Below are 23,888 nucleotides of genomic sequence, written 5' to 3'. Positions count from 1 at the left end.
AACAATTATAAAATTTGTATAGAACCACAAAAGACTCCAAATAGCCAAAGTATGTTGAAAAAGAAAACCAAAGCTGGAGGCATCACAATTCAGAACTTCAAATTATATTACAAAGCTGTAGTGATCAAGACAGTATTGGTACTGACACAAAAAACAGACACACAGATCAACAGAACAGAATAGAAAACCCAGAAATGAACTCACATCTATATGGTCAATTAATCTTCGACAAGGCAGAAAAGAATATCCAATGGGAAAGAGCCCCTTCAACAAATAGTCTTGGAAAAGCTGGATAGCAACATGCAAAAGAATGAAGCTGGACCACTCTCTCATACCACACACACACACACACACACACACACACACACACACACATTCAAAATGGATTAAAGACCTAAATATGAGACAGGAAACCATTAAAATCCTAGAGGAAAACATAGGCAGTAACCTCTTTAACATTAGCCATGGCAGGGGCGCCTGGGTGGCTCAGTGGGTTAAAGCCTTTGCCTTCAGCTCGGGTCATGATCCCAGGGTCCTGAAATCAAGCCCCACATCAGGCTCTCTGCTCATCAGGGAGCCTGCTTCCTCCTCTCTCTCCCTGCCTGCCTCTCTGACTAGTTGCAATCTCTGTCTATCAAATAAATAAATAAAATCTTAAAAAAAAAATTAGCCATGGCAACTTCTTACTAAATATGTCTCCTGAGGCAAGGGAAACAAAAGCAAAAATAGACTGTTGGGACTTCATCAAAATAAAATCTCTGCACAGTGAAGGAAACAATAAACAAAACAAAAAGGCAACCTACAAAATGGGAAAAGATACTTGCCAGTGACATCTGATAAAGAGCTGGTATCCAAAACTGACAAAGAACTTTTAAAAATCAACACCCAAAACCCAAATAATCCAGTTAAAAAATGGGCAGAAAACATGAATAGACATTTTTCCACGAAGACATACAGATGGCCAGCAGACACATGAAAAGATGTTCAACATCACTCATCATCAGGGAAATACAAACCAAACCACAGTGAGATATCACCTCACACCTGTCAGAATGGCTAAAATTAACAACACAGGATACAACAGGTGCTGGCCAGGATGTGGAGTAAGAGGAACACTTGTACTGTTGGTTGGAATGCAGACTTATGCATCCAGTCTGGGAAATAGTATGGGGGTTCCTCAAAAAGTCAAAGATAGAACTACCCTACAATCCAGCAATTGCACGATTAGGTATTTACCCAACGAATACAAAAATACTTATTTGAAGGGATACATGCACCATGATGTTTATAGCAGCATTTTCAATAACAGCCAAATTATGGAAAGAGCCCAAATATCCACCAACTGAGGAACAGATAAAGAAGGTATGATAATAAATAAATAAATAAATAAATATGTATATATACACACACACACATATACATACAGTGGAATATTACTCGGCCATAAAAAGGAAAGAAATCTTGTCATTTCAAATGATGTGGATGGAGTGTTATGTTAAGTGAAATAGATCAGTAAAAGAAAGATAAATGCCATATGATTTCACTCATATGTGGAATCTAAGAAATAAAACAAATGAACATGGGCGGGGGAAAAGAGGAAAACCAAGAAACAGACTCTTAACTACAGAGAACAAACTGATGATTATCAGAGGGAAGGTGGGCAGAGGGATGGGTTAAATAGGTGATGAGTAATAAGGAGGGCACTTATTGTGATGAGCCTTGGGTACTGTATGTAAGTGCTGAATCACTAAATTCTATACCTGAAACATTATATGTTAGCTATCTGGAATTTAAATTAAAAATTGGAAAAAAAAAAAAAGCAGAGATTGCCAAAGTGACTGCAGAAACAAGACCCAACCACATATCATCACCAAGAAAAAAACCCCAAAATATAAAGATTTAGGTTAAGAATGGAGAAAGAGATACCATGCTAACACTAACAAAACAAACAGACAAAAAAGATGGAGTAGTCACATTATTTCTACACAAAAAAACTTTAGAGCAAGAAAAATTTTCAAGGAGAAAGAGGGCATTTTGTACAATAAATGTTCAGTTTTCCAAGAAGACTTAATAACCCATGACATGTATCTACCTAAACACACAGCATCAAATTACAGAAGGTAAAAGTTGATAAACAGTAATAGAAATAGACAAATCTGTTACGACAGTTGGATATATGAAAAGTCCTTTTTTAGTAATTAATAGATCAAGCAGGTGGAGAAGCATTAGGAATGCAGTTGACCTGAGCATCACTATCAATCTACTTGATCTATTTGACATTTTTAGAATACTCCATCCAACATCAGAATACACATATTTCTCAATGGATTACAGGGAATAACAACCCTCACTAAGACAGACCACACTGAAAGCCATAAAACACATAACAAATTTAAAAGAATAGAAATCATAAAATGTATATTGTCAGACATCAAGGAATTAAACTACAAATCTATAACAGAAAGAGGTAGAAAATGCCCAATACTTGGAGATTTAAAAATACACTTCTAAAAATGTCTGGGTCAAAGAAGAGGTCTCAAGAAAAATTTAGAATATTTTGAACTAAATAAAAATGATTATACAACTTATCGAAATTTGTGGGATGAAGGGGCACCTAGGTGGCTCATTTAAGCATCTGACTCTTGATTTCAGCTCATGTCATGATCTCAGGGTTGTGGGTTTGAGCCCCACATCAGACTCTGTGCTGGGTGTGGAGCCAGCTTAAGATTCTCTCTCTCTCTGCCCCTTCCCCCACCCCACTCACTTGTGTGTGCATGCCCCCACTCTCTTTATTTCTCTTAAAAAAAATTGGGGGATGCAGAAAAAGCAGTGATCAGAGAGAAATGCATTTCATTAAATGCAAATATTAGAAAAGAAGAAAGATCTAAAATCAATAATCTATGTTTCTCCACTTAAGAAACTGGAAAAGGGAAGAGAGGAGCAAGATGGTGGAGGAGTAGGAGTCCAAAATATCAGGTCCCAGGAGTTCAGCTTGATAGTTATCAAACCATTCTGAACACCTACAATCTCAACAGGAGATAGAACAGAAGAAGAGCAGCAATTCTAGGAAAAGAAAATTACCCACTTTCTGGAAGGTAGGACGTGTGGAGAAGTGAATCTGAGGTGACGGGAAGATAGACCTCAGGGGGAGGGGCCACCTCCCAGCAAGTGAGAGAGGAGTGGAGCACAAAATCAGAACTTTTAGAAGTCTGCTCCACTGAGGGACATCACTCCAGAGGCAAAGTGGGGGTGGAGCCCTTGTGGGGACAGTGTGGTCTCAGGACCCACAGGGTCACAGAAAGACCAGGGATGTCTGAGTGTGGCAGACCTGCCAGGTATCGGAGTGGGGAAACTGGCTCCAGAGACAGAGCCGAGGAGTGCGCGCTCAGCTTGGGGTTACCTTAAACCATGATCTGAGGCACAGTCAGGACACTGCTCTTTAAGCAGGGACCTCACAAGTGGCAGATCTGGAGAGACCCCCTTCTTGCTCCTAGGGGAGGAGTGGTGTGGAAGCACATGGCAGGAATCTGCTGGGTTTGGAGACTCCAAACAGGGCCATGCCCAGAGATAGAAATGCTTGGTCACAGACTGGGTGAGCACAGAGTGTGGCCAGAGACCAGGGAGACAGGAGGGACTGACTGCTTTTCTCTGAGGGCATATTGAGGAGTGGGGCCCTGAGCTCTCAGCTCCTCTGGGCTGGAGATTGGGAGGCCGCCATTTTCATTCCCATCTTCCAAAGCTGTATGGAAAGTGTTCAGGGAACAAAAGCTCCAGAGAGTGAACCCAAGCAGATTGCTTAGCCTGGCCCCTGGCAAAGGCAGGGCAGTTCTGCCTTGGGCAAAGACATTTGAGAATCACTGCAACAGGTTCCTTGATCAGATCAGCAAGAACATCCAGCCAAGTCCAAGTTCACAAATCAATGAGAACTGCACAACTCCAGAGCCAGGGGAAAACAACACATAGAATTCATGGCTTTTTTCCTGATACCATGATCCTTTAGTCTTTCAAAGTTAAATTTTTAGAATTTTTTTTCATATTCTATTTTTTTAACTTTTCCTCTTTCTTATTTTAAAGTTTTTTAAACTATTCTATCTTATCAATACCTTTTTAAAAATCTTTTTTTAATTTCTTATTTTTAATTTAATTTAATTTTTTCAGTGTTCCAAGATTCTTTGTTTATGCACCATACCCAATGCTTCCATGCAATACTTTTAAAATTTTCATTGCTATAGTCATATTTTATCCCTTCATTGCATTTAACCTTATTTTTTGTATACATATAGGGGTTTTTTTCTTTAAAACTTTGAGATAAAATTTCTTCTAAATATATCAAAATATACCCTAAACCTAGCACATGGCTTTGTTTAGTCTCCAGCCGGATCACATTCTTTCCTCTATTTTTTTCTTTTTTCAAACCAACTTCTTATCAATTCCTTTTTCAGAATCTTTTTTAATTTTCATCTTTACAGTCATATTCCATCCCTTCATCATGTTTACCCTTAATTTTGTATATAAATCAGTTTTTCTTTCTTTAAAATTTTGGGAGGTAGTTTCTTCTAACAGATGAAAATATACCCCAAATCAACTGTGTGACTCTGTTCTATTCACCAGTCTAATATATATATTCATTTTCCCCCCTTTCTTCTCCCCTTTCAGGTCTCTTCTGATTTGGGTAGTGTATATTTTTCTGGGTTCGTTGCTACCCTTTTAGTATTTTGTTCTGTCATTCATCCATTCTCATCTGGATAAAATGACAAGGCAGAAGAACTCACCACACACACACACACACACACACACACACACACACACAAGAACAAGAGGTAGTACTGATGACTAGGACCTAATCAATATGGACACTAGTAATATGTAAGAATGAGAGTTCAGAATGACAATTATCAAGGTGCTAGCTAGGCTTGAAAAAAAGCATGAAAGATATTAGAGAATCCCTTTCTGGAGAAATGAAATTCTTTCTGGAGAAATAAAAGAACTAAAATTTAACCAAGTTGAAATAAAAAAAGCCTTTTAATGAGATGCAATAAAAAATGGAGGCTCTTACTGCTAGGATAAATGAGGCAGAAGAGAGAATTAGCGACAGAGAAGACCAAATGATGGAGAATAAAGAAGCTGAGCAAGGATGCCTGGGTGGCTCATTTGGGTGGGCAACTGCCTTTGGCTCGGGTCATGATCCCAAAGTCCCAGGATCCAGTCCCGCATTGGGCTTGCAGCTCCATGGGGAGTCTCCTTCTCCCTCTGACCTTCTCCCCTCTCATGTTCCCTTTCTCTCTCTTTCTCTAATAAATAAATAAGTAAAATCTTTAAGAAAAAAAAAAAAAGCTGAGCAAAAGAGAGACAAACAACTACTGGACTACGAGGGGAGTATTTGAGAGATAAGTGATACCATAAGATGAAACAATATTAGAATAATTGGGATCCCAGAAGATGAAGAAAGAGAGAGGGGGAAAAGGTATATCGGAGCAAGTTATAGCAGAGAATTGCCCTAATTTGGCGAAGGGAACAAACATCAAAATCCAGGAGGCACAGAGAAGCCCCCTCAAAATCAATAAAAATAGGTCCACACCCCATCATCTAATAGCAAAACTTACAAGTCTCAATGACAGAAAACCCTTAAAGCAACTTGGGACAAGAGATCAGTCACATACAATGGTAGAAATATTAGATTGGCAGCAGACCTATCCACAGAGACCTGGCAGGCTAGAAAGGACTGGCATGATATGTTCAGAGCACTAAATGAGAAAAATATGCAGCCAAGAATACTATATCCAGCTAGGCTGTCATTGAAAACAGGAGAGATAAAAAGCTTCCAAGACAAACAAAAACTAAAAGAATTTGCAAACACAAAACAACCCTATAGGAAATATTGAAAGGCATCCTCTAAGCAAAGAGAGAGCCTAAAAGTAACAGACCAGAAAGGAACAGAGACAATATACAGTAACAGTCACCTTACAGGCACTACAATGGCACTAAATTCATATCTTTCAATAGTTACCCTGAATGTAAATGGGTTAAATGACCCAATCAAAAGACACAGGGTATCAGAATAGATTAAAAAAGCAAGACCAATTGATATGCTGCCTACAAGAAACTCATTTTAGAACCAAAGCCACCTCCAGATTTAAAGTGAGGGGGTGGAAAACAAATTACCATGCTAATGAACATCAAAAGAAAGCTGGGGTGTCAATCCCCATATCATATAAATTATATTTTAAGCCAAAGACTATAATAAGAGATGAGGAAGGACACTATATCATACTTAAAGGGTCTGTCCAACAAGAAGATCTAACAATTTTAAGTATCTATGCCCGTAACATGGGAGCAGCCAATTTTATAAACTAATTACTAACAAAATCAAAGAAACACATCAACAATAATACAACAATAGTAGAGGACTTTAACACCCCCCTTACTGAAATGCACAGATCATCTAAGCAAAAGATCAACAAGGAAATAAAGGCTTTAAATGACACACTGGACCAGATGGACATCACAGATATATTTAGAGCATTCCATCCCAGAACAACAGAATACACATTCTTCTCTAGTGCACATGGAACATTCTCCAGAATAGATCACATCCTGGGTCACAAATCAGGTCTCAACCAGTACCAAAAGATTGGGATCATTCCCTGCATATTTTTAGACCACAATGCTCTGAAACTAGGACTCAGTTACAAGAGGAAAGTTGGAAAAAACTCAAATGCATGGAGGCTAAAGAACATCCTACTAAAGAATGAATGAGTCAACCAGGAAATTAAAGAAGAATTGAAAAAAATCCATGGAAACAAAAGAAAATGAAAACAACTGTTCAAAATCTTTGGGACACAGCAAAGGCAGTCCTGAAGGAAAGCATATAGCAGTACAAGCCTTTCTCAAGAAACAAGAAAGGTCTCAAATACACAACCTAACCTACAGAAAGAACAACAAAGAAAGCCTAAACAGAGCAGGAGAAGAGAAATAATAAAGATCAGAGCAGAAATCAATGAAATAGAAACCAAGAGAAGAGCAGAACAAATCAATGAAACTAGAAGATGGTTCTTTGAAAGAATTAGTAAGATTGATAAGACTCTGTCCAGATTTACCAAAAAGAAAAGAGAAAGGACTCAAATAAATAAAATCATGAATGAAAGAGGAGAGATCACAACCAACACCAAAGAAATACAAACAGCAAGACCATATTATAAGCAATTATACGCCAGCAAATTTGACAATCTGGAAGAGATGGATGCATTCCTAGAGACATATAAACTACCACAACTGAACCAGAAAGAAATAGAAAACCCGAACAGACCCATAACCAGTAAGGAGATTGAAGCAGTCATCAAAAATCTCCCAACAAACAAGAGCCCAGGGCCAGACAGCTTCCCAGGGGAATTGTACCAAACATTTAAAGAAGAATTAATACTTATTCTCCTGAAACTGTTCCAAAAAATAGAAATGGAAGGAAAACTTCCAAACTCATTTCATGAGGCCAGCATTACCTTGATCCTAAAACCAGACAAAGACCCCATCAAAAAGAATTACAGACCAATATCCTTGATGAACACGGATGCAAAAATTCTCACCAAAATACTAGCCAGTAGGATCCAACAGTACATTAAAAGGATTATTCTCCACGACCAAGTGGGATTTATTCCTGGGCTGCAAGATTGGTTCAACATCTGCAAATCAATGTGATACAATACATTAATAAAATAAAGAAAAAGAACCATATGATACTCTCAGTAGATGCTGAAAAAGCATTTGACAAAGTACAGCATCTTTTCTTGATCAAAAATCTTCACAGTGTAGGCATAGAAGGTACATACCTCAGGATCATCAAAGCTACCTATGAAAAACCCACAGCAACTATCATTCTCAATGGGGAAAAACAGAGCTTTTCCCCTATAGTCAGGAAGTGGCAGGGATATCCACTATCACCACTGCTATAAACATAGTACTAAAAGTCCTAGCCTCAGCAATCAGACAACAAAAAGAAATTAAAGGCATCTGAATCACCAAAGAAGAAATCAAACTCTCACTCTTTGCAGATGTTATGATACTTTTTGTGGAAACCCCAAAAGACTCCATTCTAAAACTGCTAGAATTCATACAGGAATTCAGTAAAGTGTCAGGACATAAAATCAATGCACAGAAATAACTTGTATTTCTGTATACCATCAATAAGACAGAAGAAAGAGAAATTAAGGAGTCAATCTCATTTACAATTGCACCCAAAACCATAAGATACCTCAGAATAAACCTAACCAAAGAGGCAAAGAATCTGTACTCAGAAAACTATAAAATACTCATTAAAGAAATTGAGGAAGACACAAAGAAATGGAAAAACATTCCATGCTCATGGATTGGAAGAACAAGTACTGTGAAAATGTTTATGCTACCTAAAGCAATCTACACATTTAATGCAATCCCTATCAAAATGTCATCAATTTTTTTTCAAAGAAGTGGAACAAATAATCCTAAAATTTGTATGGAACCAGAAAAGACCTTGAATATCCAGAAGAATACTGAAAAAGAAAAGCAAAGCTGGTGGCATCACAATTTCGGACTTTAAGCTCTATTACAAAGCTGTAATCATCAAGACAGTATGGGACTGACACAAAAACAGACACATAGTTCAGTGGAACAGAATAGAGACAGTCCAGAAATGGATCCACAACTCTATATGGTCAGCTAATCTTCAATAAAGGAGGAAAGAATATCCAATGGGAAAAAATCAGTCTCTTCAACAAATTGTGTTGGGAAAAGTAGAGAGCCACATGCAGAAGAATGAAACTGGACCATTTCTTTACATCACACACAAAAACAGACTCAAAATGGATGAAAGACCTCCAGGTGAGACAGGAATCCACCAACATCCTTGAGGAGAACACAGGCAGCAACCTCTTTGACCTCAGCCGCAGTAACTTCTTCCTAGAAACATCACCAAAGGCAAGGGAAGCAAGGGCAAAAATGAACTATTGGGACTTCATCAAGATCAAAAGCTTTTACACAGCAAAGCAAACAGTGAATGAAACCAAAAGACAACTGACAGAATGGGAAAATATATTTGCAAATGACATATGAGATAAAGGGCTAGTATCCAAAATCTATAAAGAACTTATCAAACTCAACACCCAAAAAACAAATAATCCAATCAGGAAATGGGCAGAAGATATGAACAGATATTTCTGCAAAGACATCCAGATGGCCAAGAGACACATGAAAAAGTGCTCCACATCACTTGGAATCAGGAAAAATACAAATCAAAACCACAATGAGATACCACCTCATACCAGTCAGAATGGCTAAAATTAACAAGTCAGGAAATGACAGATGTTGGCGAGGATGTGGAGAAAGGGGAACCCTCCTACACTTTTGGTGGGAATGCACACTGGTGCAGCCACTATGGAAAACAATATGGAGGTTCCTCAAAAAGTTGAAAGTAGAGCTACCCTACGACCCAGCAATTACACTACTGGGTATTTACCCTAAAGACACAAATGTAGTGATTGGAAGGGGCACATGCACACCAATGTTTATAGCAGCAATGTCCACAATAGCTAAACTATGGAAAGAGCCTAGATGTTCATCAACAGAAGAGTGTATAAAGAAGAGGTGGTTTATACGTACCATGGAATACTATGCAGCCATCAAAAGAAATGAAATCTTTCCATTTGCAATGATGTGGATGGAACTAGAGGGCAATAGGCTAAGCAAAATAAGTCAATCAGAGAAAGACAACTATCATATGATATCTCTGATATGAGGAATTTGAGAGGCAGGGTGGGGGGTCATGGTGGGTAGGGTGGGAAAAAATGAAACAAGATGGGATCAGGAGGGAGACAAACCATAAGAGACTCTTAATCTCACGAAACAAACGGTTGCTGGAGAGTGGTGGGATATGGAGAGAGTGGCTGGGTTATGGATGTTGGGGAGGGATGTGCTATGATGAGTGACGTGAAATGTGTAAGCCTGATGATTCACAGACCTGTATCCCTGGGGCAAATAATACATTATATGTTAATTTAAAAAAGGGAACTGGAAAAGGAAGATCAATTTAAGCCTAAAGCAGTAGAAGTAAGAAAAAAAAATTAGAGCAGAAATCATTGAAACTGAAAATAGAAATAAAAGAGAGAACTCCACAGAACCTAAAGCTGGATATTGATAAATATGTATAAAATTGATAACTTTCTACCCAGGCTAGCCAGGAAAAAGAGAGAGAGAGAGAGAGAAAAGACACAAATTGCCAATATCGAAGTGAAAATAGAATCATACAACTGATTCCATAGATACTAAAAGGATAACAAAGGAATACTATAAATAAAAGTATTTCCACAAATTTGATAAGTTAAACAAAATTAACAAAATCCTAGAAAATCACAAACCTGCAAAACTTACACAGGAAGACAGGTAATTTCAAAAGGCCTATATCCACTTAAAAAAAATGAGTCAGTAATTAATAACTGAAAAAGGTAAGTAGGTTCAGGTGTTTTCACCATATAATCCTACAAAACATTTAGGGAAGAAATGATGCTAATTTGCCACAGTCTTGTCCAGAAAATAGAAACAGAGAGAACACTTCTTAATTCCTTCTATGTGCAGATCAATATTTCTCAGAACATATATACAAAAGTCTTCAAGAAGATATTAGCAAATCTCATCTAACAATGTAAAAAAAAATTATACATCACGAACTTATTCTAGTTATGCAAGTCTTGTTCAATATTCAAAATCAATCAGTGGAATCTACCATACCAGCAGGCTAAAGAAGAAAATGTGAATGATATCAGTCGATGCAGAAAAGTAACTTGATAAAATCCAACACCCAGTCAAGTAAAAACTTTCAGTAAACTAAAAATAGAGAGGAACTTCTTCAAGTTGAGGATGAATATCTACAGAAAACCCAATAGCTAATGTCGTACTACAGGGAACTGCACAGTTTCCCCTAAGATCTGGAATAAGGCTAAGATGTCCCCTTTTACCACTCTTATTCAACATCTTACTAGAAGGCATAGTTAGTACAAACAACAACAACAACAACAAAATTAACATTAGAATTTGGGAAGGAAGAAATAAAGTTGTTTTTATTTGCAGATTATTGAATTGTCTATATGGAAAATCTCAAATAATTAAGAAAAAAACCCTTGAACTAATAGGTAACTATAGCAAGATCATTAGATATAAGGTTAATATATAATATTGATTTTGTATATACCAGCATTGAAAAATTGGAATTTGCTATTTACAGTAGCACAAGAAAATGAAATACTTAGGTATTAATCTAACAAAATGTGTACAAGGTCTATATGCAGAAAATTATTCTAGGAACCACAGGTTCAGTGAAACCAGACTCTATAAAACTCAATGAAACACTAAAAACTAAAATAAAAAGAAAATGTAGTTTGCATTTTTTAGAGAGAAAAAAACAAGAAAAACAATAGTTCTAAAAGTTAAAACAGAAAAAACACACATATGAAAAATATATTATTTAAAATATTAAATGGAAATGCAAAAAAAAAGATGATATTGAAAGGCCCAGATGAAAAATGGAATCCAAGAAGAGAAACAAAAAAGAGAGTGACATAAAATTTGTTAAAATCAAAGATATGCAAATTTTAATATTCAAATGTAAACAAAACAAAAAATAAGGTTATTCATAACCATATCAAAGCAAAATCAAGAAACAGATAATGGAACAAATGTTTTATGGATGTTGAAAACACTTCACCTCTAATTTTTGACTCTTCACATATTAAAAAAATGATCAAAATATACACACTCTGGCAGCCCTGGGTGGCTCAGTCAATTAAGCATCTGACTCTTGATTTTGGCTCAGGTCATGATGTCAGAGTGGTGGGACTGAGCCCTGGATAGGTCTTTGTGCTCACAAGGGACTCTGCTTGAGATTTTATCTCTCCCTCTCCCTCTGCCCCATCCCTCCAGCTCTCTCTCTCATAATAAATAAATAAAATCCTTGGGGCGCCTGGGTGGCTCAGTGGGTTAAGCCTCTGCCTTCGGCTCAGGTAGTGATCCCAGGATCCTGGGATTGAGCCCTGCATCAGGCTCTCTGCTTGGCAGGGAGTCTGCTTCCTCCTCTCTCTGCCTGTCTCTCTGCCTACCTGTGATCTCTGTCAAATAAATAAATAAAATATTTTTTTAAAAAAACTAACTAACTAACTAAATAAATAAAATCCTTAAAAAAATATACAGGCTCTGGATAAATAAGCAAGAATAATTTATCATTTAATCTTGTGACCTAAAAACAAGGTACACATCATTTTCCCCCAATGTCCATGAAATGTGTACAATCTGGATCATAATCTTGGCCACAAAAGAAATCTCAATAAATTATAATAAGTGGATGCTGAACAGGCTGCAGGTTAAAGAAAATAAGCCAACCAGAGAGTTTACAAAAGAAAACAAGTACTGTGTTGGATCAAAGATAATACAGAACTTGTGGTTAGAGACTATTTCAAAAATAGAAGAGGAGTAATATTCCATTGTATATATACACCATATTTTCTTTATCCATTCATCTATTAATGGGCACTTGGGCTGCTTCCACATCTTGACGATTGTAAATAATGCAATAAACACAGGGGTGAATTTGTCTTTTTGAATTAGTGGTTGGTTTTTCTTTTGATAAATACTCAGTAGTAGATAACTCAATCATGTGGTATTTTATTTTTAATTTTTAAAAGAATGAGATCCTGCCACTTATGACAACATGAGTGAACCAAGAGAGTATTATGCTAAATTAAAGAAGTCAGAGAGAAAAAGACAAGTACCATATGATTTCACTTACACACGGAATCTAACAAACAAAACAAAACAAAATCAGACTTTTAAATTCAGAGGACAAACTGGTGGTCACCAGAGGGGAGGTCCAGGTGATGGAATGGATGAAATAGGTAACGGTTATTAAAAGGTACAAAGTTCCAGTTATAAAATAAATGAGTCACAGAGAAGAAAAGTACAGCAAAGGGGATACAGTCAGTAATATTGTAATAATGTTGTATGGTGACACATGATGATTATACTTGTCCTGATGAACACTGAATAATATAGAGAATTGTTGAATCAGTACCCTGTTCACCTGAACGAATATAACATTGTATGTTAATTATACTTCAATTAATAAAAGGATTAATAATAAAAAAATTTAGCCTAAAAAACATGAAACCATCATAGCAAGGAAGAAAAAGTTAAATAATGAAATGAGTAGAGATGGTTCAACATCAGGACATCTCCTTAGATAATTTAGTACATCAACAGACAAAAAGGAGGAAAGAAGCACATAAGTGTATCCCTAAATTGCTTTTTATTATCAATTATAGTGGTTATTTTTTATTTAATTAACATATAATGTATTATTTGTTTCAGGGGTACAGGTCTATGATTCGTCAGTCTTACACTTCACAGCACTCACCATAGCACTCACTCACCCTCCCCAGGGTCCAACCCTCCCACCCCCCTCTTCTCCAGCAGCCCTCAGTTTGTTTCCTGAGATTAAGTCTCTTATGGTTTGTCTCCCTCTTTGGTTTCATCTTGTTCCATTTTTCCCTCCCTATGATCCTCTGTCTTGTTTCTCAAATTCCTCATATCAGTGAGATCATATAAATGTCTTTCTCTGATTAACTTATTTCACTTAGCATAAGACCCTCTAGTTCCATCCACGTCATTGCAAATGGCAAGATTTCATTTTTTGATGGCTGCATAGTATTCATATATATATATATATATATATAATATATATGTGTGTGTGTGTGTACACAAACACACACACACACACACACACCCCACCTCTTCTTTATCCATTCATCTGTTGATGGACATCTAGGCTCTTTCCATAGTTTAGCTATTGTGGACATTGCTGCTATAAACATTGGTGTGCATGTGCCCCTTCAGATCACTACATTTGTGTCTTTAGGGTAAATACCCAGTAGTGCAATTGGGTTGTAGGGTAGCTCTACTTTCAACTTTTTGAGGAAACTCCATACTGTTTTCCAGAGTGGCTGTGCCAATTTACTTTCCCATTCATAGTGCATGAGTGTTCCCTTTTCTCCACATCCTCACCAACACTTGTTACTTCTTGACTTTTTGGTATTAGACATTCTGGAAGCTAATTGAGGTTTGGATCTGCATTTCCCTGATAATTAGTGGTGTTGAGCATCTTTTCATGAGTTTGTGGGCCACCTATAGGTCATTTTGGGGAAAATGTCTATTTAGAGCCTCTGCCAATTTTTAAATCAGATTAGCTTTTTGCTATTGAGTTGAGTTCTTTATGTATTTTAGATATTAACCCCATATTGAACATATGATTTGAAATATTTTCTCTTATTCATTAGGTTACCTTCTCATTTTGTTGACTGATGCCTTCTGTCACTGTGCAGAAGCTTTTTAATTTGATGTATTCCACTTGTTTATTTTTGCTTTTGTTGCTTTTGCTTTTGGATCAAATACAAAAATTCAACACGAAGACCATTATCAAGTAGTTTATTGACTATGTTTTCTTCTAGGATTTTTATGGTTTCAGGTCTTACATTCAAGTCTTTAGTTCACTTGGGTTAATTTTTATATACATAATATTCTATTTATAAGGGGTATATAAAAAAAATGAAACAACTCAAGACTGAAAATAAAGGGATTGGAAAAGACACACCAAGCAAATGCAAAGAGTGCTTTGCAGCAAACCTAAAATCAGAAGCAAATAAAAGTTATGTTGAAAAGCCTTACAAATAATGTAGGTTATTTCATACTGATAAAATATACACTTCACCAGACCATATTGTAGAAGTCATGATCCATAAGAAAATGTCTTTAAAATACTGAGGGAAATACATTATATGTTAATAAAAAAATAAAAAAATTTAAAAAATAAAAATAAAATACTGAGAGGACATATTTTATAGCTAGATAGTGGCAGAGCTAGGGTTCAGAACACCCCTCTCCAAACTTCCTACCTACCCCCTGAGCTCCTATCCTCCCTCCTGACCAGCATTAAATAACACACTATGAATCGCTACATTATATTACTCTTTAAATATGGAGAAGCTGCAAAATCACATGTACTAGGCCACAAGAAAATTAACAATTGACAATGAAATGAAATAAAATCTTAAGGAACACATTTTCTAACCACATTTGATAAGACCAGAACAAACAACCAGGACAAAGAAAGATCTCCTTCAATCTTATTCACCGAGAAATTTTCAAAACTCCTTCCAAACAGTCCTTAGTTGCTGTTGTTGTTTAAGATTTTATTTATTTATTTGACAGGCATAGATCACAAGTGGGCAGAGAGGCAGGCAGAGAGAGAGGTGGAAGCAGGCTCCCTGCTGAGCAGAGAGCCCAATGCGGGACTCGATTCCAGGATCCTGGGATCATGACCTGAGCCAAAGGCAGAGGCTTAAACCACTGGGCCACCCAGGTACCCCCAAACTGTCCTTAGTTTAAAAAGTAAATCAAAATAGAAATTACAGATGAGTAAGAAACAAACTCTAATGAAAACATATAAAACCACAGACATATAAAAACCAGATATACCCAAAGTGGCACCCATTCATGGCTTAAAATGTATTTATTAGAAAACAAGAAACATTGAAAAGTAAATTAAATTTTAAATCAAAGTATTAAGAAAAGATGTCAAGGTAATCCCCCAACTAAAGACAAAAATGAAGAAAGGAAAAAAATACAAAAATATAGGGGCACCTGGGTGGCTCAGTGGATTAAGCTGCTGCCTTCGGCTCGGGTCATGATCTCAGGGTCCTGGGATCGAGCCCCACATCGGGCTCTCTGCTCCATAGGGAGCCTGCTTCCTCCTCTCTCTCTGCCTCTCTCTCTGCCTGCCTCTCTGCCTACTTGTGATCTCTCTCTCTTTGTCAAATAAATAAATAAAGTCTTTAAAAAAATACAAAAATATAATAAAGAACAGTAGGATTTAATTAAATGTCAGACAAAAGATAAAAATAATGGATGGATAACAATCAGTAGGGGATTTTTTGAAAAGGACAACAAAATGCAAAGTTTGATCTAGAGAACAAAAGAAAAGACATAAGTGAACAATGCTGGGAAGAAAGAAAATGAGTTAAAGAAAAGATTAAAACTGCAGTTAAAGAAAAGGTTAAAACTTTACAAAAGAAATCCTTGTATAATTTTCTACCAATAAATATGACAATCTAGGAAAAATGGCTACTTTTTAGGAAAATATGAATCATCAAAACTAAGCATCAACCTGAGAACTAAATAGAACTAAAAGTAATAGGAATGTATAATGTATTTCAAGACCAATCCTAACCCTGCTGCCTCCCCCACTACAATATCAGTTCCAAATAGTTTTATAGAAATTTTCAGCAATCCTTCAAAGAACAGATAATATCCATATTAAATAAACCATTCTAATACAATTTTATAAATTTTCAAATCACCCTAAATCATTTTTTTAAAAGATATTATTTATTTATTTGACAGACAGAGATCACAAATAGGTAAGAGGGGCAGGCAGAGAGAGAGGGGGAAGCAGTCTCCCCACTGAGCAAAGAGCCTAATGCAGGACTTGATCCCAGGACCCTGGGATCATGACCTGAGCTGAAGGCAGAGGCTTTAACCCTTTGAGCCACCCAGGTGCCACACCCTACATCATTTTAAGACTACTTTATTTCTGCTATAAATACCAGATAAATGAAAGTCCTCAACAATTAGCGAACCAAATTCAGCATGCATTAAAATGATCATATGCCATGATCATGTGGGATTTATTTCAAGGATACAAGGGTGGTTCAATATCAGTAAATCAATCAACATGATACAAACATTAATAAAATGAAGGACACAAGTCTTATGATCATCTCAACAGATGCAGAAAAACTATTAGACCAAACTCAATACTCATTTATGATAAAAACTCTCAACAAAGTAGGGTTAGAGGGAACATATCTGAACATAATAAAGGGCATAAAGGACATACCAACAGCTAACACCATGCTCAACAGCGAAAAGCTAAAAGCTTTTCCTCTAAGATAATGAACAAGGTAAGGATGTCCCCTACCTTGCTACTTGTTTTCAACATAGTAATGGAAGTGCTAACTATAGCAATCAGACAAGAAAAAGAAATAAAAAGCATCTGAATTAGTAAAGAAATAAAACTGTGACTGGTTGCAGAAGACATGATACTATATATAGAAAACCCTAAAGACTCCACCAAAAAACCTGTTAGATCTAATAAACAAATTTGGTAAAGTTGCAGGATACAAAATTAACATACAGAAATCTGTTGCATTTTCTATACGTGAATAACAAACTAACAGAAAGAGAAATTAAGAAAACAATCCCATTTACAATAGTACCAAAAATAACAAAATACCTAGGAATAAATTTAACCAAGGAGGTAAAAGACTTGTACTCTGAAAACTGTAAGACATTGATGAAAGAAATTAAAGATGACATAAATAAGTGGACAGATACACTATGGTCATGGATCGAAACAAATTAATGTTAAAATTTTCATACTACTGAAAGCAATATACAGATTCAATATAATTCCTATCAAAATACCAACAATATTCTTCAAAAACTAAAACAAATAATCCGGAAATTTGTATGGAAACACAAAAGATCCCAAGTAGCCAGAGCAATCTTGAGGAAGAATAACAAAGCTGGAGGCATGACAATCCCAGATTTCATGCTACTACAATGCTATGATAATCGAAACAGGATGGTACTAGCCCAAAAATAGACAGAAAGATCAGTGGAACAGAATATAGAGCCCAAAAATAAACCCACATTTGTACAGCCAAGTAATCTATGACAAAGGAGGCAAGAATATACAATGGGGGAAAAGACAGTATCTTCAATTAGTGGGGCTAGGAAAACTGGAAAGCTACATGCAAAAGAATAAAACTGGACACTATCTTACACCATACACAAAAATAAACTCAAAATGGATTAAAGTCCTAAATGTAAGACTCCTAAGAGAAAAATAGGTAGTAAACTATTGGACATTGGTCTCAACAGTATTTTTTTAAAGTAGGCTCTATGACCAAAATGTGGCTTGAACTGATGACCCCGAGATCAAGAGTTACATAATCTACCAACTGAGCCAGCCAAGTGCCCCAAATGGTCTTAACGAGATCTATATAAAATCTATATAGATCTCGTTAAGACCATTTATATATATGGTTAAGACATATATATATAAATAATATAAAATAATATATGTTACTTATATATATTTATATTATATATTATTTATATTTATATATTATTATATTTACATAATATACATTATTTATAAATAATATATATTATTTATATATTATATATATTTTTGGATCTCTTTATATAAATATATTTATATATTATATATAAATTATATATATTTATTTATATATTATATTATTTTATTTTTATATATTTTTATATTTTATATATATTTATATTTAAATATTATTATATTTTATATTATGTGTTATATTTATAAATATAATATAGGTTATATTTATATATTATATATTATTTACATATAATATATATTATTTATATATATATTTTTGGATCTCTTTAGGCAAGGGCAACAAAAGCAAACTAAACAATTGGAACCACCTCAAACTAAAAAGCTTTTGTACAGTGAAAGAAACCATCTACAAAAGGCAACCTGTTGGAGGGGAGAAGATATTTGCAAATGATCTATTTCATAAGGGGTTAGTATCTAAAACATAAAGAACTGCTACAACTCAACACCAAAAAAATAAGCAATCCAATTAAAAAATGGATAGAGGACCTGAATAGACATTTTCCCAAAGAAGACATACAGATGGCCAACAGACATAGAAGATGCCCAACATCACTAATGATCAGGTAAGTGCAAATCCAAACCATGAGATGTCATCTCACACTTGTCAGAATGGCCAGAATCAAAAAACAAGAAATAACAAGTGTTGGTGAGGAGGTGGAGAAAAAGAAACACTTATGCACTGTTGGTGGAAATGTAAATTAGTACAGCCACTATGAAAAACAGTATGGAGGTTCCTCAAAAGATTAAAAATAGAAATACTGTGTGAGCCAGGAATTCTACATCTGGATATTTATCTGAAGAAAATGAAAACACTAATTCAAAAAGATATGCACACCCTCATGTTCATTGCAGCATTGTTTACAGTAGCCAAGATATGAAAACAATTTAAGTTTCCATCAAGAGAGGAATGGCTAAGGAAGATTCGGTAATATATATTATATAATGAAATATTACTCAGCTGTAAAAAGAAGGAAATCTTGTCATTTTCAATGACATGGATGGACCTAGAGGGTATGACATTAAGTAAAGTAAGTCAGAGAAAAACAAGTACCATATGATTTCACTTACATGCAGAATCTAAAAAACAAACGAATGAACACAACAAAACAGAAACAGACTCATAAATACAGGGAACAAACTGATGATTGCCGGAGAGGAGGTAGGCGGGGGGAATGGGTAAAACAGGTGAAGGGGATTAAGAGGTACACACTTCCAGTTATAAAATAAATAAGCCAAGGGGATATAGGGGCGCCTGGGTGGCTCAGTGGGTTAAGCCTCTGCTTTCGGCTCAGGTCATGATCTCAGGGTCCTGGGATTGAGTCCCGCATCGGGCTCTCTGCTCAGCAGGGAGCCTGCTTCCCACTGTCTCTCTGCCTGCCTCTCTGCCTACTTGTGATCTCTCTCTGTCAAATAAATAAATAAAATCTTAAAAAAAAAAAAAAAAGCCAAGGGGATGTAGAGTATAGCACAGAGAATACAGTCAATAATAATGTAATAATTTTGTATGGTCACAGGTAGTAACTAAACTTACTGTGGTGGTGGTTTCATAATGTATATACATGTCAAATCACTATGCTGTACACCTGAAACCAATATAATATTATATGCCAATTAAACTTTGTTTTAAAAAAAACAGAACTCAATAAACAAAAAGACAAAACAAAAGACATCGACTTGCAAATTTAAGAAAGTCTAGAAACCCCAAAAAGGATAAACACAAAACAAAATTTAAAAATTTTAAGAAACAAACAAATCTAGACTTACTACAGTATAAGTGCTGAGAGAAAAATCTTAAAAGCATTCATAGGACAAATTCATGAACCACAACCAAACCTCAAGCAATAAACTTTGAAAACTGACAGTTAATTAACTAGTCAATCCATGACTGTACGTTCCTGGTGTGGTGAGGCAGGATTCAAAATCTCCCCCAACTCCCATAAGCAATATAGCTTTCTGTTGGAAAAACTGTGAAAGTTGAAAAAAAAAAAACATTTAAAAATGTTACTGAAGAGATGGAACTAAGGCATTAGCAGGCAAAAGTAAAGTCAAAAGGAGAAACCAGAGAGGGAAGCAGGCACAGAGCCACTTTTGACTTGATGGAATGCTGATTCAAGGGAATCAGAACCTCAGGTTTGACGGCTTTAAGGGGTGAGGGGGACAGAAGTGAAGTCTGGAGTCCACACAAGGTGGAGGGTCCAGCGGGAGTCCCGGCCACCAACACCACATCTTCCCCGTGAGAATGGAGTGCAGCGGGCAGCTCTAGAAAGACGTGGCTTCCCCCAGGTGCTCTCAGACCCGGACCTGTGTTAAGGAGTTCCTGGAGGCACCTGAATGTGGCAAACCAAAACTCTTTCCAAAGTCGTACCTTCATTGCAGTCCTTGATTTTACCTAAAAATAATTTCCCCAATACAGTGCTAGTACACAAAAATACTGAGCAAAGAAACCTTTGCGAACAGAACATAATGTTTCCCTTTTCTTTGTGGGAAGGGGAAAGTGATAACTTTTTAGTGGAGAAGCCTGGCAAACACCACCTTCATTCAATGATGAAAGTCAACTTCTCTGGTGATAAGTCAGGTTGGCATATATCTCCTGATGTGGTGTGATGAGGAGGGCACTTCACCTCCTTGGTACACTCTCAGAAAACCCATTGGCCCATTCTAATCCTGAGAAAATCATCCAGATGAATGCAAATTAAAAAGCAGTCTACAGAATGCCTGACCGGTGCTCTTCAAACTGTCAAGGTCGTGAAAGAAAAGGAGAGACTGAAAAACTGTCACACACCAGAAGTGAGTGGAGTCCTGGATTGGATCGTGGAACAGTGTATTAATGTGTATTAATGGAAAAGCTGATGAAACTGAAAGAAAAAAAAAAAGCCCGGGGTTTAATTCACAGTGATGTTACCAATACTGGTTTTTCAGTTTTGAAAAAAGTGCCACAGTCATGTCAGAGGGATAATGTCACAGGAAATGAATCTGGGTGTGCAGAATGCAAAAGCTTTGTACTCTCTTTGCAACTTCTCTGTAAATGTAAAATTATTCCAAAATTAAAAGCTTGTTTTTAAAAAAAGTATGAGTGAGAAGCAGCAGAAACAACAGAAAACAGGGCCAGCCACAAACACCTCCCATGTTGCAAGTATTAGATACCAACCTAAAATTTCTTTAATCTGTTAGATCTTTTATAAAACCTTTTTATAAAAGAAATCTACAGCAAACATCATCCATAATTATGCAGTGATAAAAACTTTCCCTTTGGGATTAGGATCAAGATGGAATCATTGCCATCAGTACTGGGGATAGACTTGAATCCACCATCTTAAGAGCTCAAGAGCTGTGGCTGAACACCATGCACAGAATTCATCGTCACTTTTCCCCCTCACATGAATTATTTATAACAGAGGGTGCATCTAGCTTATGAAATCAATAGTAAAATAAGTCAAACTGTAAATTTTAAGCTTTAATAAGATCGAGTCATCATAAACAAAGTTCAAAGACAAGGAGAGTATATTTATAACTTTCAGAATAGTTAGCAAATTCTCCTTTCTCGTTAAAGAAATGACAATCATGTCAACTCAGTAACACTGGCTAATAAATGAACCAGCAATTTATGGAAGAGGCAAATGGCCAATAAACACCATGCAGCCTCCCGTGGAATCAGGAAAATGCACAGTAAATCCGGTTGCAACTTTTATCCACCACCTTTGCAAAGTCTGGGTGTGGGGAGAGGGTTTCTCTCATTTGATATTGGCTCAGCTACTTAGAAAGACAATCCGGCAGAATGTATAAACAAATAAATATTAGTAACCTTTGCCTCCACGATTCCACTTTTTTGGTTGTTGACATGAGACAAATACTTGTAAATGTGCAAAAATATAAGGAAATAGATGATTCTTATCATAGCTTGTTGGTAAAGCGAACAACTGAGTATGACCTAAATGTCCATCAGTGGGGCCTGGGGGGGATGGTTTAAAACTTACGATATATCGATTCTATGGAAGAGCATGTAGCTCTTAAAAAGAATGAAGTAGATCTATACGAAGGTGATCGCTAGGATTTTTACTCTTAAAATAAGAGAAAATGAAAAATGCAAAATGGGATATACAATATAATCCCATTTATTAAAAAGACAAGGCACAATGTGCACATTTAGGCAAAGAAGCTATATATAGAAATGCACAGAAAAAGATCTGAAAGGCTCTTCAGGAAACACTTAATAGGACCCAACTGGAAGTTGCAGTGGGGTAGGTGGGAAACAGGGCTCTTGCCCTTGAATACTTCCATTTTGTTTAAAATTTTATGAACAAGAATGTATAATGCATTTCTTTTGAAGTAAATAATAAATTGACTAAAACATTAAGTAATATTATTTCTGACCCATTACTAGAGAAAAAGATAGGATTTTCACCCACTCCACACATCCCCCCCTTTTTTTTGGTCAGAGACACAACCCATTCCAGAACAGAAAATCATAGTCAAGATAAAACCCCTGAGCCTGCACTTCTCTTGGGTGGTCTGGAGCCTTTCTCCTCCTTTTACTTTCTTTGGTCAAGAGGACGAGGACCCAGCCAGAGAGGAGCAGGGCCCGAAGGAGGCCTGTCCAAAGGATAGGTGTGAGCCCACAGCACCCCATGTTTGAGCGTAAGTCGGGTGTTGACTCTGATCTGCATATCTTCTCAACAGCCTTCTTTGCAGTGAGTCAGGAAGGGAGAGGAGGCCCGAGGGAAAGGAGAAAGTTCAGAGGCCACGAGGAGACAGCAAATCCCTGTCAACAAGCCTCTTAAAGGACCGGTACTTCAGGCGGAACTTCAGACAGAACTCCAGCTGAACCGGGTGACCAAAAAAAAAAAAGAAAGGAAGAAAGTCACATGTGTAGTGGAAAGCTGGATGAACACCTCATTTCCTCGTTACCCCTTCCTGCCCTTAGTATATTACAAGCCAGCATTCTTATAAACCGGGTCTCAGTAGAGATTTAGTTTAGTGTCTCAACTTCAGGGTCTTTAGAAAGACAGGGAAGCAGTCCATGGCCAGAGAGAGACAGAGGTGAGAGGGAAGGAGATCGAGACTGACCTGGTGCTGAAGCCACTGTCTCCATCGGCCATCTTCCCCCTCTGGCCCACCTGGGCCCCGCCTGGGCCTCAAGTGAGGCCTCCGATCCCCTCCGTCCCAGGGCCTGGTTCGGGGTGGCTGCCGGAGCCCAGGGCAGGAAGTTTGTGAATTGCCTCACACTCAGAGAGCTCCGCCCAAATGGGGAAAAGAGAAGTGAAAGTATTTCTGAGTTGCCGGGCATTGTTTCCCTCCTGAAGCTCCACGGTGGTTCTTAGGCCCCAAGACACAGAACAGCAGGAATGGAGGCCGAGGAGGGACATCAGGGCCCTGAGGAGCAGAGCTAGGCCCCAGGGGGGCACTTGTTGGCACAAAGACACGGAAACATCTCTGTGTCCTCCAGTGCTGCCTGACGTTCTGTCTAAGACGGTTTCTGAGTATAATGGGGTGGGCACGGTGGGGCGGGGCGGGGTGGGGACTCCGCATTTGCCCCCTCCCCTCACCTACATGGCTGAGGGGGGAAGGGGGAAAGACAGAAATTTCACATCTTCTCCCTTCC

General features: G+C 37.0%; 1 protein-coding gene across 15 annotated transcripts in view; it reads right to left on the bottom strand.

Annotated features, from left to right (window-relative positions):
- Positions 1-23,663, bottom strand: part of SP100 (SP100 nuclear antigen) — a 103,044-nt gene extending 79,381 nt beyond the window's left edge. For 5 of the 15 annotated variants that reach the window (XM_046018817.1, XM_046018821.1, XM_046018812.1 and 2 more), the window contains exon 1: positions 23,354-23,661. In XM_046018817.1, coding sequence (XP_045874773.1) covers positions 23,354-23,385 — 32 coding nt within the window. In that variant the 5' untranslated portion in view covers positions 23,386-23,661. Of the gene's footprint in view, positions 1-23,353 lie in introns of all 15 variants that reach the window. The other 10 variants (XM_046018820.1, XM_046018822.1, XM_046018815.1 and 7 more) reach the window with 6 other exon arrangements.
- Positions 23,664-23,888: the final 225 nt, after the last annotated feature.

This window comes from Meles meles, chromosome 9 (genome assembly GCF_922984935.1).
Source record: "Meles meles chromosome 9, mMelMel3.1 paternal haplotype, whole genome shotgun sequence".
Classification (NCBI taxonomy): Eukaryota; Metazoa; Chordata; class Mammalia; order Carnivora; family Mustelidae; genus Meles; species Meles meles.
Note: the sequence above shows the minus strand (reverse complement) of the source record. Positions and strands in the feature narration are given on the sequence as shown.